Here is an 18,279-nt window from a genome sequence, read left to right as displayed (position 1 = left end):
TGAGGTTTGACATTCACAAGAACAGGAAGCTAGCTAGCGTGTATATATGGTAAGACTTTAATTTTCAGAACTAGCTAGTACTGAATGGGTTGTTTTTTTTTCGGCAATAATTAATATTTAAGTTAGACAGCAGACAATTATGTATATTTATCATGCATTATCCTACAATTATAAAAAGCAAAGCGTACGTATATATATATAATAGGTAATTAATGACCAACTGCCTGTTTTCTTCTAAATAAATTCAAACACCCCCATTAGAGTCCTTGCTTGGCGTCATGGGTTTGACGTCATGCCGTGAGTAACATCGATCCCACGTCTTTCTCCGATCCCCTGGCCTTCTTCTTGTTTTCCATTCTCCAAGCATGAATGTCTTTTTGCTTAAAGATTAGGCATGAATAAGAGCTAGCAAAATATTTCACACCAACAAATTAATTAAGGATCAACTTGGTGCGAAAAACGAGTAATACTATACTCCATACCCATCACACCGATTGACATTTGGCGTATTCTAAGTTCATGTTTGTCATAGTCATGAAATTTGTTGATCACCCACTAAATGTTATAAAAAAATGCTATTTTTGTTGAAGTATTGATAATTTTTTTAACGTGTCACTAAAAATGGGAGAAGATAAAAAATATATGTATTGGGAAAGAAGCAGTTGTACAATTAGTGAAAGTGAAGGCCCGAAGTCATCGGGTTTGCACAAGTGGATAATATTAAAAATATAATTTTAATATAATTATTGTACAACTCTAAGACACATCGAGGCGAGATCCATTATATAAGTTTCATTTTAATGTGCTTTAAAATTGTACAATAATATTACCCTGATCGTACATGAATCAGGGCCCTAGCCTGCACAAGTACTGCAAGTCGATCTGCAAGAGCAAACTCAGCAAAGACAGAATGCCCCCTCCTGGTCCCGCAGAGCTCAGGCTGACACGATTTCCGTACGGACTGCCTTCAAACCTGTGGCTCAAAATGAGACAGTAACGACTATGCCCCACTCTAATCCAATCACAGGTCGACAACGCATTCTGCAAACCAGCCTGGTTTCCTTCCTACAACTCTGGTTTCCACAATACCATTCCCACTCACTCTAACTAGCGTTATAATAAAAATCATATTCTCTCTATCTCTCTCTGCCTGCTTTATTCTTTCTTTCTTTCCCATATATACATAGAGAAAGCCTTTTGCTTCACATTGTAACTAAAAACCCTTCACAGACACAAAAATAGAAAGATACCCATAATACACTAGAACGCCTTCTTCGTGATGTTTTTTTCTTCGTCTCCTTTGAAATGAACCCTCGTTAGGGTTTTTCCTGGAATTTTTTTCCTGGTTTTCTTTCTTTTAGCCGTTTTCCCCCGGATTTTCTGAGTGAAAAAAAGGTTACACCAAAATGGGGAGAGGTAGGGTTCAGCTTAAGCGAATCGAGAACAAGATCAGCCGGCAAGTGACGTTCTCGAAGCGGCGGACCGGGTTGCTCAAGAAAGCTCATGAGATCTCGGTGCTGTGCGATGCTGAGGTTGCTTTGATTGTGTTCTCTACCAAAGGGAAGCTCTTTGAGTTTTCCTCCGATTCCAGGTTCATACTTCTACTTTAAAGTTTAATCTTCATCTGTTTTTTTGTAACATTTTAGAGTTTTGTTTTTTCTTTTTATTTTATGAATCTCTTTTGTCAACTGGGTAGGACTATTTCCTTGTTATTATTCACTGTCACTAAGTTATGGGGCCTGAATATATATTACGGTAAAATCATCAAATCCAGTTCATCCCTGGACTGATGTATTTGTATGTCATGGCCTGCTGCATATTACACCAATATCATCAAATTTAGTTCACTCACCATTCTCTCTTCCTTTCCTTCATTTTCTCACTTTCTCGAGCACAGGCTGCTGAATAGTACCAGCAGGGAAAAAGAAAACGATTTCTTTCTTACCTAAAAAAAAAATGACAGTATGTTTTAGTATGTGTGTCTTTGATAGATTAGTCCAAAAGAAAGATTATCTTTTCGTAAAGATGTTGGTCACAGTTTCACAGACACTACAATCCATCTATTGGGTCAGAGCAATAGTAGAAATCTATTAATCTAGTTTGAAGTATTATACAAGTATGCAGTACAAGCAGAATTTATATTTTTTAGATGAATAGCAGCAGAATTTATAATGTACAGACACTGAGTGTCCTTGAGCTGTGTGTCACGGTGCGTGTTGTTAGTTTTACTCGGTTTTGTAACCTAGTATTTGCTATATGTCCGATGTTGGTGGTGCACCGACGAGGGTACCTCCTCAATGATTTTGGTCGTGGAAAGGGCTGCGTATAAAAAGTTAGTTATTTTTAAGATCTCCACAAAGATATTCGATCCATATAACCATTTTTTAGACCAGACCATGAAAGCTAGGGATACTTTTAATATACACGCTGATATTATTTATATATATTTGGTTCTAGGTAAGATTTTATTTTATTTTATTTTATTTTATTTTTTTCTGTCAATATTATAGAAGTGCTACTTGTACCATCCGATTTTCATCACATCTTTCTCAGGTTCTTTTGTTTTGCTAGGCATTCATATCTTGACTTTGTACGGTAAATTAATTGCTTATTTGTACCTGGTTGATTAGAGATCCTTTCACAAAAAGAGACTTCAACGAAGAGGCTGACTGTCATACAATGCAGAAACATAACACTTAGAAAACTCGGCCAAAGCAAGGGGGGTTTATATATTTCGAGACTCACTAAAGCTTCTTCACATTATACGTCTCTAGTTAGGGCGAGCGTAAAGCATTAATTGTGTTAGAAGTTTGGCCCATGCCATTTAGACAGAAGTATTTAATATACTTTGGAAACAACATGACTTTTTAGATAATGAGAATAAACTGCATTCGAACAGTTAATAGTAAGAATATACTGTGCTAACATATTAGTTAGGTAAATCGTAAGAATTTTTTTTTTTTTTTGAATGAGTAAATCATATATAAGATTATAGCGTGCTAACAATAAAGAGATCGATTCGAACCTTAATCAACAATATGAAAATTATTTAGCTAGAGTGAGACTGGTTGGTGAAAGAGAAGTTTTATGAGTATCCTCCGAAAGAGATTGTTTCGTTGTTAGATCATATTACAATGTCTTGGTTCACAATTAATGATGGCTTTCATTTCCCTTGAAAGAGTGTTTGGCAGACCAGGATTCTTTTGAGGGCGACTTTTTTTTTTTTTTTCCTTTGTTGGGTCCAACGAAAAATCCTTACCATAGATAATCTGAGGAAACGACATGTCATCGTAGTTGATAGATTTTGTATGTGTGTAAAACAAGTGAGTAATCCATGGACCATTTTCTTCTTCATTGTGAGGTTACCGATGCCTTACGAGATGTTTTCTTTAGTCAATTTAGGTTGTTTTGAGTTATGCTAGATGAGTAGTCGACTTATCTATGCCTGGTGCTGGACTGCCGGTAGCGTTCGAAATGTTTTTGTGTGGAAGATAGTTCAACAATGCCTGTTGTGGGCTGTAAGAGGACTTTGGAAGAAATTGAGTCCTTATTTTTGTATACTCTGTATCTTTGGACAATAGTTTTTGTTTAACCTTTGGTGATTAGTTATCACAATTTCCTTATTCTTTTTTTTTTTCCTTTTAGTTAGGTGTTTTCTCATATGTACTTCCTGTATACCTGTGACACCTTACGCTTTTAATAATATTTAGAATACTTATAACAAAACAATATGAAAAGTATACTCACTTGCCAGCTGAACGACCCAAGGAAACATGAAAACAATACTCCCTCTCACATAATAGTGAGTTATATAATAAAAATTAATGATGTCATGTAAGAGGAGAGATTTTTTTTTATTATTATTTTTTTTAACGAAAGATCTGAGTATTTTATTGATCAAAAATCATGAGCATAAAACTCTTACATCACAAAGCATAAAGTTCTGTAAAATCATGGCCACATGCTATGGGGTTACAAAGTCATAGATACAAACAAAATTATAACAATAAAGTACTATTTATGACTTTCATATTCCGCTAACTCATGTATAAAAATAGTTAAAAAAACAGATCTGCTCCGAACAAACTAGATCTAAGACAAGGGTAACCAAATATCCTATAAAATTTTATTTAAACCGACCGTGAGAGATAACCCCTCATACCGAACTATTCAGGCCGTGAGAGATAACCCCTCACACCGAACTAACCTTTATCCCATAAATCGTTCATGAGGGTAGATCTATGGAGAAAAAAACTCTTATTCAAAACAAAAACACAATCAACAAACAGCAGTAGCTGCCATAGAGGAGATAAACAGCACAACACAGAGGTAGATGGACGGATGCATAGCAGAGATGCCCAAATTGCTGATCTGGTCAGAGAACACTTGCAAACAAAAGAACAAACAAGAATGAGAGAGGGAGAGTTGGAGCAAGGAGTAGAAAGTGAAAGAAAGAGGAGGAGGGAGCAGATTTAAGAGGAGAGAATACTAGTTGCATGAGCATTGAATAATTTTCCATGTATACCACCACAGTTGATTTAGTTAACATACTTTGAAGTACTTTAAATTCAATAAATGTTTCATTAAAAAAATTTTGTATTAGATCATATAAGTGCATTTACTGAGTTTTCAGTATATAAGAAAGCCTTTCAAATCAGAAGTATTGCAAAGGCTCTTTGACATTCATTCTTTTTTAGATTTTGTTTTGGGTTAGATCCAAAGTTAACTCTTTTAAGAGTGTTCGTCCGGTGCAACGCAGCGTAGTGGGTCGCAAAAAATAACAAACGCAAGAATCACAACTCTTCCCAAAATCAAGAGTCAATCAAGGATTCGAGGTAGGATAGAAAAGAAAACCACTCTAAAAGTCTTTCTCATTGATAACTAACAAAAAAAAAATACACAAAAGTTAAGGCTAGCTCTAGATAGTTGTAACATATATTTATACTACCTAGACTCCTAAACCTAATAAAACACTGAAAGAAAGTCGGATTTCAAAAATTTGTCGCAACTCGTTCAAACTGGGTCATTTCTCATTCGAACGAGTAAAAATTTCATCACTCGTTCGAACCTATAAGTGGCTCATTCAAACTTGACTGGAGTTTCACAACTTTCTGATGAAGTCTTTCATACTTTTCTAAAGCGGCGTGTTCGAACTGAACTTAGGACAAGCTTTGGAACAAGCTATTCCAACTCGTTCTAAATCTCGTTTGAACTTAAACTTAGCAATCACTTGAGAAAACAATCTTACAAAACTATAAAAGCTAAAGCTAAGGTTAACAGGAATAAATGACTATTTAAAATAAATTTTTATAAAGAAATTCAATTACTGGTACCTAGAGCAAACCCCGTTTCTAGTGAGTTAGTGCAAGGCTTTTTTTTTCTTTCAAAAACCTAAAGGAGTAAGAAAATTAAAATACAATAGAAACAACAAAACCAAGTTAAAAAAACACGTAGGATCAATTCCATAATGACAAAGAAGATCCACATAATTCTTCAACTTTGAGCCCCTATCAACTCAATCAAACACTTACTTCAAGATCTACTATTATCCAAAAATGAAAATAAACAAAAAAAAAAATTCTAGTTCTAGAAAATTTAAATAAAGACTAATAACTAACTACATCGCTCATTATAGAATAAGAATGATAATTTGTCATAATCCCAAGTCAATAACATGCTGAGATTGATTTGCATGCTTGTAAACCTTATCGGAATTTTCAACATTCAACTATTAAATCATAATCAAAAGAAGAAAACCAATCAACATATATTTACAAACAAAATAGAAATTAAGCTTTTTCAAAAAGTCCATAAAGATAAAACCATACTAAAAATATTGAATTATATGAGGAAGTCATTGGATAGGTCAGGCAGCATGGCTAGTAATTTAGGGATTTTGAAAGATAAATTTCACATTGGATAAAGGGATTATGTACTGGTGAGATAGCTACAAGTGACTTTAGTTAAGGACTCCAATTGTGACTTCGACTAATTCTTTGGAGTATAACATAGATATAACTAGTGTTTTTTGTTTATAAAGGTCTAGACAAGGGCATCACAAACAACCTAATAACAACACGTAGTGCTTGGGCAGTACTATAGGATATGTGTTAAGTTCTATGTCCAACAAGGATATTGAAGATTTGAACAAGGGGGATTATGATACCTCATATTATTATAGATATGTATTAAGTCTGATTCTAAAGAGTTCCATCTATAGTTTTGACTAGTTAGTTTAGAGTATATAGTGTCTAGAACTTCTCCAGGTCATGATAGTTGTGACTAACACCTAGATCCTTAGCTCCTACAATTGAAAGAACTCTAGCCATGATGAATTCTTTGGCTCTATAGATTCTAAATCAATCTTTATGAAGAAGATTAATATGATCAAGTTGATAACCTATTAGCAGTACAAGGCATCTTGGTGGGCTACTTATTGTTGATACAGTTTTCGGTATGATGACGTGTCACTTTGTGATTCGCCTTGTTCTTCTTAATCTACCAAATAACAATCAACTTGTCGAGGGTGTCGACTGATCCAGCTCCGATGCCTAAGTCAGTAAACGATGTCAAAGAGTATTCAGTATAAATTAGATAATGCAGCTACTTTAATACCTGGGGTGTGTGTCTATTAGATAATGCAGCTTGTTTAATCCTAAAATGCAAGCCTATATAGGTAGGGTTGACACTACGTTAAATATGGACAATTATGCACACAAAAAAAAAAAAGAATGATTGTTACCATCTTGCTCAAGTGAGGGTCAAGCAAAAAGTTTTTGTTTTGACTTTTACATTGGTCCGCTTGAGCGATTATCACATGAGGGATCGAGCGAAGTTTCTGTCTAAGCTTAGTCATTGTTTGCTCCAGTGTCAATCTTGCGAGGGATTAAGTGAACTTTTGTTTGAACTTAAAATTTGTTCATTCGATATGGAGTTGAGCGAGGATTACGCGAGTCTTCATAAAGTTGAATTCTTGAATCATCTTTTGAGTTGGGCTCAACCACAATAAATACAACCCAAAGTAACCCATTTTTTTACACTAGGATTTGCCAACAAACATATATATATATATAAACCTAACTATCTCCACCATTTGGCAATTCGGTGACAAAGCATCAAAATATGTCTCAATCAAATGAAAAGTAACCCTATCAAACCACTAAAACATGGCTATTTCTTATTACATGAGACACCTTACAAATACACTATTGTGAAAAACTGAAACGAACCTACCTTCCTAAAAGATACACAAATTAAACTTACGTAATGCATAAAGAACATGTGTAGATAATAAACAATATAACAATAGTAATACTTCCTTTTTTGTCACTAAATGACAAAGGTGGACAAAGAAATATCAATAAAAGGGAAGAATATACAAATAAAGGATAACAACACACCAATAAACTTAAAGGAAACAGAGTGCAAGGTGTATGGTTACAAGGTGTAAGGACCTATGCAAACGGAAGCAAAACTGTGACGTCACACAGCGCCTGGTTATGGGAATGATGATGTGCTTATATGCATATTCACACCCTTCTTGACATAACGCGTTTTAAAGCCGTGATGGCCGTAATGGCCATGAAGCTATCAGAACTCCACAGTTGTGCATGCTTTTGCTAGAGTAGTACCGCGATGGGTGACCTCCTGAAAAGTCTGGTTCAGAGGAGCCAAAAGCAAACAATATTGTGTCGTTGGAAGTAGGTTATTACAAATGGTATCAGAGCCATTGTCCAACCTGAGATAAGGTGAGTGTGCACAAGCCCATGATGATTGCCAGCGAGCACTTGCTAGGACGCCAAGAATGAGGTGATCCCATGAAGGTCACCAGCGATGATGTTGGGTCCCAAGAGAGGGTGATTATGGCGTCGCATATCACCCGGATATAGGAATGATGATGTACTTCTATGCATATTCACACCCTTCTTGACACTGCGCGTTTTAAAGCCGTGATGGCCATGAATCTATCAAAACTTCGCAGTTAAGCGTACTTCTACAAGAGTAGTACCAGAATTTGTGACCTCTAGGGAAGTTTGATCCGGGGGGGAGCTAAAAGTGGACAATATTGCCTCGTTGGAGGTGAGTTGTTACAAAAACCAAGCAATGACTTAGGCATAAAGAACAAGCATCAAATAGAGATAATAAACATCAATCTAAATACTAAGATTAATATAACATCATCTTGCAAAATGTTCACAAAGTCCATAAATATATGAAATATCACATCTAACACCAAAACTAGCACCTAAAACCTAAGGGAAACTCACATTGGACCTAAATGCAATGACTTAGGAGTGCCTAGAATGCATAGAAAAAGGAAAAAAAAAATGGACAAACAATTCTTTGAGGCATTTCAAAAACACTTGGCGTGCATCCTTGAAACACAAATTTGCAAAACATTATTGAAGCTTGGAAATCGGCCTAAAAGCAAATTAGACCATTCTAACACCAACAACCACAACCAATAAATACAAAGAACCAATGGTTGCACTAGCCAAAGCTTGATATTGGGAACTAAACCTGGCAAAGGACAAACACAAGAAAGAACAAAAGGGCAAAAAATACTCTTCAGCCATTTCGGGATGTCTTGGGTTATGCCTAGACGGGTTATTGACTTGCTTGCATGTTGGTGGTCATCTGGTAGATCAAGGAGTGCTGCTGTTTGGAAAATGGCACCTATTTGTATCTTTTGGTGCTTATGGTGGGAAAGAAACAATATGAGTTTTGAAGACTTGGAAAGAACCTCGGATGAGATCGTTTCCTTGTTCTGTCACTCTTTGTTTTGTTGGACTTCGGCTTATGTCCATCCTTTGTATATTTCTTTTTCTGACTTTCTCACTCGCTTTTCTATTTCTAGATAGGTGTTTTCCCTGTATACTGCCAATGTACTAAAGGCGCCTTACACTTTTTCTATAAAATTGATCTCTTACCTATCAAAAAAAAAAATAGCTAAAGTAGCTATTGAAAAAGTATAATTCTCTATTTTAACTACTACTTTTTCTATATTCTCTCGAATATATTCTCTATTCTACTCTCTACTTGCATTTAGATATTATATGGTGTGGAAAAAAGTGTGAAAGAAATAGAGAGAGAGAGAGAGAGAGAGAGAGAGAGAGAGAAAGAAAGAAAGAAGGAAAGGGAGCGAGAAAATATTAAAAAACTATTTGTAGTGTGAATAGTGAATAGGCAGAATAACCTATTTTTACTACTCACACTAAAAGGAAAAAAATCTATTTTGCCTATTTTGCCAGAAACAAAAAATTGCTCATAATAGTCAAATTTTACTATTATGAACCATTAACCTATTCTGTTAGATCGAGATGCTCTTAGGACAATCCTAGACGAGTAACTAGGGAGGAGAAGATGCTTTGGTGAAGCAATGCAGATCAAATGGTGAAAAATTAAATGACTTCTAATATAAACAAGTGTGTGCGATAGTGTGCAACAAAATATCAAAATGCTGAAATAAATAAGACAGATATTTTGTTGACGAAACGGAAACTCAGTTAAGAGAAAAACCACCCCGGGGCAGCCAAACTCAGAATATCCACTATTCAGAAGACAAGAGTAGTTACAAAGTAGTAGCACTCACATACCCCTGATGCAGTAGTCGTACTTGAACTCTAACGTGTAACCCAACACGAACGCCTCCCAACCAATGTCAAATTGAACTGAATAACAACTGGAATAATAATGGAAACAAGCGAGAAAAGAGACAGAAGATTTACGTGGTTCGGTCTATGACCTACGTCCACAGAGTAAAGCCCAAAGGGCTACATTGTGCTCTTATTAACTTATCTGTCTATAATACAAAGATCCCTATTTATAGAGTTTAGAGTAAATATTAATATGGTAATCAAATCCCCATGATTTGATTACAATTCACCGTAAATAGAAAATATTACAATATCAACCAAATAAGGAATATACGGAAAATATAATATATTTTTCATATATTCTAATATCCCCTCTCAAACTCAAGATGGAAGAATTTGAAATCTTGAGTTTGATTCTTCTTCTTTCTTTGAATGGGAACTACTCCCCCTGAACAACCAAGAGCAACGAAAACCTTGAACGGGAATTACTCTCCCTGAAAACCTTGAACGAGAATTACTCCCCCTGAAAACCTGGAATCACTGATCAGAATCGGATCATACCCAAAATCGGGCGCTCATATGGCCCCCTGAAAACCTGGAATCACTAATCAGAATCGGATCATACCCAAAATCGGGCACTCATATGGCCCCCTGAAAATTTGGAATCACCGATCAAAACCGGATCATACCCAGAATCGCCGATTGGAATCGGCTACTACCCAGAACCTGAAAACCTGGAATCACCAATCAGAATCGGATCATACCCAGAACCTGAAAACTTGGAATCACAGATCAGAATCGGATCATGCCCAGAATCACCGATAGGAATCGGCTACTAAAACGGCCACTTCGGCCACCATCGGGAAAACGGCCACCTCAACCTCCACAACCTCGACGGTCAAAACTGCCACCTCGGCCACCAAAATAGCACATTCACGCCAAACATAAATTTCCACATGAATTCACGACAAACTCCATCAAAGAAACACAAAACCTGCCCCCACTGAATCCATGCGCACCACCCTCGTGATACCCAACCAAAATCGTACCCCACGACTGAACCAGCAAAATACCACATAGAACCAATAATAATCAATACCAGAGACTGCAAAAGCTTGAGAATAGCCGCCGGACTCACCAAAAATTCACACGACCAGAAATTCATACCAGAAATCCACACCCAGGACACCCAGCTCGAGAAGGAATGAATAACACATTGATTTCACCCTTCCTCGTTCACCACACCACACCGCCGAACAGCAACAGAACACCGACACACACGAGACCAAAACTGATTCACCTGAACCTCCAAAAATAATGCACTCGGCTAGACTCAGCACAGAACCTCCAAAAAATCTCTGTGAAAACTTCAAAAATAAAACTTGAGTAAAAAATTAAAAATCTGAGATACTAGCTCGAACCTTCAAGAAAAATTGCACAACCAGATCAACCGGTTCGGCTAGACGCGCCCAATAAAATGGCTAAGAAGTCCTACGTGAAGGCTTTCGTCAAGTTCGTCAACTACCAGCACAGACTCGTCCGAAAGTACAGAACCCCACAACTTTCGAACCAGAGATCCCACCAAACTCAGCCGACAGCACCAGACCGCACACCCTCCGAACCAGACAAAATCGCCGAACACCAGACCAACTAGATTGCCGATCGCACCATATCAGATCACCGGAAACACACCGACAGCCCCAAATCAACGAGCAGCACAGGACAGCAACCGAATCGCCGAAGGATTCCACAGAACCACCAGCCACCGGAGAACCACCGAACAGCCCCGAATCACCAGAAAAAGGGCACAGCCAAACCACTAGGGACGTAATCAAACAAAACACCAAAGGAACACGTCCATACCCACTAACCCAGGAAATTGAAAAACTAAGAAAACCTAATTTAGATGATTTTGCTCTGATACCATGTCAAATTGAACTGAATAACAACTGGAATAATAACGAAAGCAAGCGAGAAAAGAGACAGAAGATTTACGTGGTTCGGTCTATGACCTACGTCCACAGAGTAAAGCCCAAAGGGCTACATTGTGCTCTTATTAACTTATCTGTCTATAATACAAAGATCCATATTTATAGAATTTAGAGTAAATACTAATATGGTAATCAAATCCCCATGATTTGATTACAATTCACCGTAAATAGAGATATTACAATATCAACCAAATAAGGAATATACGGAAAATATAATATATTTTTCAAATATTCTAACAACCAAGTCACCTACTTGAAGGGGTCTTCAATGGAATCCTTTACCTTAGGGCCAACCCCTAAGATAGACTTCAGTTTCAGCACAGCAACAGTACTTGGCAACGGCTTGAGAGTGAGCAAATCAGCACAATAACTCTAAAATATAACTCTCTAAGCACTACGGAATTCACAACCAAATTCTTGCAGTTCTCAAGCCTAAGGACCTCTATTTATAGGTTGCAGGTTCAAATGAGCGTCTGGCTTGATAAACCTAGGCGCCGTCTGGACGGACAACTGTGCGATCGGCTTTCCAAAATTTCGCTGAAATTCTTTCCAAATTTGAGCCGTGTCTGGACGGTGTTGCCCTGTCGTCCAGATGGTCGCACCTTCGCTGCACGCAATTTCCATATTAAGGCTTCCCGCGTCTGGACCATAGGAATGATTGTCTGGACGGTTGATCTAATGCACGCAATTTCCATATATGTAGCTCGCGCGTTAGGACCATGAAGACTGTCGTCCGGACATCTGAATTTTGAATGCGCGACTTGCCTTATGGATGAGCGCGTCCGGATGAGAATCCACATCGTCCGGACGGTTGCAGCTGTCTTCCTATATCTGTGTTTTGGAAAGAAATTCCATAGCTGGTCGAACACTGAGTGTAGTCCGGACCTGCTGCTGAAACGTCCGGACGAATGCAAGCTGGAGCAGTTCGAAGCTTCTCGACACAGAGAAAGGTCCGGACGGAAAGTTCTCGTCTTCCGGACAGATGATGCTTTGGATGGTTAGGCGTCCGGATGGTATATCACGTCGTCCGGACGGCTGCAAGAGATCCGATTTCTCTGACTTGTAGACGATGCAGAATCTTCTAGAAGACTTCTGAAAAGCTGAATTCCTGTTTAAATGCATCATTACAAAAAAAAAGTGATTTTGTCCAACAGAATGTAGTCAATCACAAACTAACAAATGGTAACGAAGACTAAACCCTAGGTCTATTTGCACAAGTCTGCTCAAGTGATTAGGAGAAGTTTATAAACAAATGGCTTTAAAATGAAATGGATTGCGAGAGTTGTCACTATTCAATCTCACTCGAGCGATACTAATGTGAGTGTCGAGCGACACTAACCCCTTTAGTTATTAGTAGAATTGGAATTTTCATTCAAATGTTTTAGGGGTCTCAGTTGAAAATACTTCAGTTAAATATGACCAACAGTACCACAGTGGTGGTAGGTAGGAAAAAACCTACATGTAGGTTGTTTCCTAGGAGAAGGTCTAGACTTGGACTTTGAGACAATATCAAATGCCACAACCTTTTTGCCCATATCTTTATAGGCTTGACAAGCCTCGACATCCTCCTTTTTACCTCTAGTGGAGGGAGGAACAAAAACAGTTTTTCCTTTAATGACAAAAGGAGAACGTGAAATATAAGGGATCAAAGATCCCATTTCAATGAACCCTAACCCACCCTTGTCACTCTAAAGCATCAGGTTGTGCCATTAATGCCTCTTTCTCATGCATGTTTAATTTCATCAAGTGTTTTGAGGGAATTTTTATTGATTTTTTTTTTTCAATTTAGTACATTCCTAAAAAAACTAATTATAGGTCATCTGAAGATCACTCTCATCATTGTTTGGTAGAACTTTTGGCACCCAGCCCAAAATGTGTGGTTGTGATACAAATTCTTATAACAATGTAAAGAAGATTGGAGTAGAACCTAGAATTCTTCCCGTCAAAGTTTCCTAAAGAATCCAATTAATGCAAAACATTATTTGTTATGTTTTAATAAATTTCTACATTTTCTCTTGGTGTCACCCTATAGCCGAACATAATATGATAGCAAAATTTAGTTCAATTTTCTTTCAAAATTTCATTACAGAAGCCTTATTATACAAAGGACGTCTTATGATTTTGGCACAGAGATCATAATGATATCTTTTGGTAAATGGATCCAACTCATGAAGTTGTATGTTGAAGTACTGTGGTCTGCTAAATTCTTCAAAGCACAGAACAAAGTATAAGAAAAACAAAAAATGAACAATCATCTTCCTTAGAATTCATTTGGGATTATTGGTGGAGCCATAGAGCAATTATCTTAAAACTTATTAGGATGAATTGCTTGATGGAAACACCTATCTGATAAAATAATAATAATAATAATAATAAATAAATAAAAGGTTCAGCAAACTTCTATGTCAAAGAAGAACAACCTTTTTTCTTCACAAGTAAAAACAAAAAGAAACTAGAGTAGAAAAAACTGGCAATCTTCTTAAAAAAGTGTTTATTGATGGGTTTCAGAGGATCTCAATCATTGATATTTGATTAAGAGAGATGGAATTTATGTGATTTCTGTTGAATGTATGAACTTGAGGGAGAACCAGTAAATCATCTTGTTCTGCACTATATATCTATTAGTATATGAGTTGTAGTACTGTACGTTTCATGTTTTCTCTTTTCAACTGTTACGGGTTCCACCACATTAAACTCATGCAGTGGAAGATGATTCATTGACTCCGAAAAGAAAAGTATCTTAGGGTTTTTAATATGATATAATATTACAGTTGTTAATTTATTGGTTATGCGGGTACGTAGCTAGAAGAGGAAGGAAATTAAAGAGTATTAGAAGTTCAAATACAAGAGATGGATAACAATGGAGCACGTACGACGACGCTCAAGCAAATGCTTTTAATCAAGAGATCAATAGAATGACTTGGTTAATTTGACTCACATCTTCAACATTAATATATAGGAATTACACCAACAATCCCTGTTATTACTACTAGAACTTCCAATTCTCGTTTAGACACTTTCCAATACAAATATTTCAACTTCAAAAATAGTCAAAACACAAGGTATAATACTAAACACAAATTACATACTTGATACATACTACCACATTTCCCAGATCGATGTACAACAAGCATGGACTAAGACCTATGCATAATATATATATATTTTATCAATATATAAATGAAAAACACAAACTTATTGTGCCCCATGCATATCCTTTTTGGCAGCATGGACAGGACTTTGGAACGATATGAAAGGTACTCATATGCCGAACGACACCTTATGGCAACTGATTCTGAGACGCCACAGGTATTTCGTGCACAGCCTACATATATCCCGAACATGAGTTATATTGTGTTTCATGCGTTCTCCCTGTGAATGTTTAATTACCTAGGTATATATATACTCCTATTATTTCTCACATTGCATGTCTTTTTAATAATCTCCCCTCTCCTCAACATTAGAACCAAAACCAGGTCTTCTCAAGTTTGCTTTGCTTTGGGTTTAGGGACTTGATCAGTCCAAGCATAATTATTAGTGGATCCTTATATATGAAAAGCTTTCACATTTTATATGTTATAGAGTAATGTTACAAATCACACTTTTATCTTCTAACAATCCAACTATGACCTCCATAATTCAGGTATTACGGCTCTGACCTCCGTAATTCTAGGCATTACAGCTCTGATCCTTGTAATTCTAGGTACGTATTACGGTCAACTGACTCCGTAATTCAGTCTAAATAGCTGCAGAGGTCATTAGAAAGAGGGTAGAGCAACCAGCTCACAAGAATCTGATCTTGGCATTGTCAATCATCATATGCACGATTTGGAAAGGTAGTGGAGCCATCAGATGGAGTGATGAGTGGAGATGGAAACTAAGTTGTGCCGTCAAGATAGTCCAACACTAGATTTCCGTAGAGATGGAGAAAGAAATGGGACAGCCACATATGATAGTTGTCCTCACCGAGCTTGTTGGTAATGGATATGCATATATGCAATAGAATAAGGATCACATAGCCCTAGCATTGGAGAATGAGTGTGGGAGATGATAGAAGTCTCAAGTCCGTTTGGTTTAGCGGTTCAAAATGTGTGGTTTGAAAAAATAGCGATTCCAAAATGCGAAAACGCAAACTTTCACTCAATCTAATTCACTGTGTACAGTTTGCAGTATATGCAGAAGTCACGTTGAGGTAGTTTATGTCTCAATATTTATCTCTATCATACTGTTACATTGAATTCCTATATTTATCTCAGGCTAACCTCATGCTTAAGATTGTTTTTGGCTCAATTCACCCATGTGCATGGGACTCTCTACCATGATGAAGAATCCTGGAGCTCTTTATGCTTGGGGTGGTCTTTCTCTGTTTTTGAATCTGGGTTTGACGTTTGCGTTAGACAGCTTTGGCCATTATTTTAACAGTGTCTGAAATGTAGTTTAGTACCACTTCCATTGAATCCCATGGCTTGGCTTATGTAATTTACCAAACACCAAAATGATTTATTGTACAGTGCTTATAGAAAGCAGTAGTTTGTGCAAATGAATACTGTGATTTCTTTAACCCTTGTTTGGATGCTGTATATATAGGGAGGCTGGTCTCTGGAATTCCCCAAGCTTTCGGCTAGAATTGAAGTTTTAGAAAGGAACACAAGGTAATGACTTGAGTTTTTCTGCCATATTAGGACAAAAAAAGGCACCAATTGTTAAACTTGAATGCCTTTGTATGAGTATTTAAAGAATCAGAATCAAAGCCAAAAAAAAATATATATATTAGATTTTGTTCAAAGAGTCAATTAAGGGTAGAAATGCTTTCAAGATTTCTCAACATAATAGTATGCGAATGAAAGAATATGCTTAAGCTCAATGGATCATGGCGTTGGACACAGAAATTGCTAAATTTGTGGATTAAATGCTTCTTGATTGGAGGAAGGCTTTGGCAAAGAATCACACATATTTCACATTGACCAATGTAGGAACCTCTTGGGAGAAGATCTGGACCCCTTGAGTTTGAGAGAGCTTCAAAATCTGGAGCAACAGCTTGATATAGGCCTGAAACGACTCCGAACAAGAAAGGTGATTTTAGCTCCTTATTGCATTGTTTTCAATTTACACACAAAACGATTTTTAATTTACACTCATTACATGAATCAATTTAACATATGATATTGACGTATATATGTGCAGAACCAACTTATGCATGAATCCATTATGGTGCTGCAGAAGAAGGTAATTAAACATGGTTAAGCATGCGTTTGTGAATTTAAAATCTAAAATACAGTACTGTGTGGGTGATGATCTTCAAAACTAACTTTTAGTGAAAATTTGACTTGTTTTTAAATTGAAAGGAAAAAGCCCTGCAGGAGCAAAACAACTTGCTATCGAAAAAGGTAAAATCTGGTCCATGATTATAATATTTCCTAGTTGGAGTCACTTCTGTAAAAACTACCTCATGTTTATATACAATTTTTTTTACTTTTTATTTTTTTTTTTACAAATAGATCAAGGAAAATGAGAAAGCAGTGGCCGAACATGCACACCTAGGGCAACCAAGCATAGGCCAAAACTTATCCACCTTCATGCTCTCCCCACCACAACATCCACAGCCACCGACAATACCGCTTCCTTCTCTAACTTTTGGGTACTCTCTCTCTCTCTCTCTAAATCACATTTTTGTGAACATGTGTGTTGATACATGCATGGCCTATGGATAATTGAGTCCAATCTCTGATTATACATGGCAACTGCTGGAAGGAACAAAAAAGAAAAAAAAAAAAAAAAAAAAAAAAAGGAGGACATCAAAGTACCATCCATCAATCAGGCCGCACTATTAGGTTGAAGCAACATCCTCTCAGGCTAGATTAGGCTTGTTTGATTATTCGAGAACTCCTAATCGAGCTAAATATAGATTGTTTAATTAAAAAAACTATGCAGAGGTACTTTCCAGGCAGGAGGAGGAGATCTGGATGCTGGAGCTGAGACTCAGCCTAGTACCACTGGGCTAATGCCACCTTGGATGCTTCGCCATATAAATGGATGAAGACTTTTCGAGCCACCAAAGTCGGTTTAGAAAGCGGAAGCGGAAGCTACGACATTTTGTTAACCCTCCATGTTACATGTATATCTTACTATGATGACAATTGCACCACCGCCACTGTAATTTCAAAGTATTTCAAGACTGCACCTTCTCGTGCCAACAAACATATTTCAGGTCTAAGAGTTTACATTGCATATATCCAATAAGGCCATAAGGCTTGTTATTGGATATAGTTCAATCCAAGTCCCAAAAAAGCCATCCCCTAGACAGTATCTGCTTCTACTTGGCGCATCTCCACCTTAACCATTTGCTTAGCTCAGTCTAATGAACATAGTAATAATTGACCCATTTATGAAAGTTATCCCAAACAAACAAGGACAAGCTCAAAAAAGAGCAGATCACCAATCAAACATGCACAAACTTCACTGTTCAATAAAGCATCCTTACCAGAGGGACAAGACAATGCCCCTTTCTTCACCTCTTGCAAACTATTGTTTTCCTTCTCTTGAACAAAACACTGAATTTTTACCTACTCTAACAATCAAGAAAGGGTTTCTATTCACCTAAAATTAAAATGATTTTACCAGACAAGGAAGTTTTACCATTTCCTGAACCATCTAAAACATGGTTCTGTCCAAATCCTGCGCCCAGCATTTGC

General features: G+C 37.0%; 1 protein-coding gene across 1 annotated transcript; it reads left to right on the top strand.

The window, feature by feature from the left end:
* The first annotated feature begins 1,155 nt into the window (after positions 1-1,155).
* Positions 1,156-17,801, top strand: LOC133859546 (truncated transcription factor CAULIFLOWER A-like). The gene is made up of 8 exons (XM_062294973.1): positions 1,156-1,591; positions 14,815-14,896; positions 16,175-16,239; positions 16,561-16,660; positions 16,772-16,813; positions 16,933-16,974; positions 17,086-17,225; positions 17,519-17,801. The coding sequence occupies exons 1-8, from the start codon at positions 1,407-1,409 to the stop codon at positions 17,622-17,624; spliced, it is 762 nt and encodes a 253-aa protein (XP_062150957.1). The 5' UTR covers positions 1,156-1,406; the 3' UTR covers positions 17,625-17,801.
* The last annotated feature ends 478 nt before the right edge of the window (positions 17,802-18,279 follow it).

The sequence above is a fragment of the Alnus glutinosa genome, chromosome 2 (assembly GCF_958979055.1).
Source record: "Alnus glutinosa chromosome 2, dhAlnGlut1.1, whole genome shotgun sequence".
Classification (NCBI taxonomy): domain Eukaryota; kingdom Viridiplantae; phylum Streptophyta; class Magnoliopsida; order Fagales; family Betulaceae; genus Alnus; species Alnus glutinosa.
The sequence above is the reverse complement of the archived record's forward strand: the minus strand, read 5'-3'. Positions and strand labels throughout refer to the sequence as shown.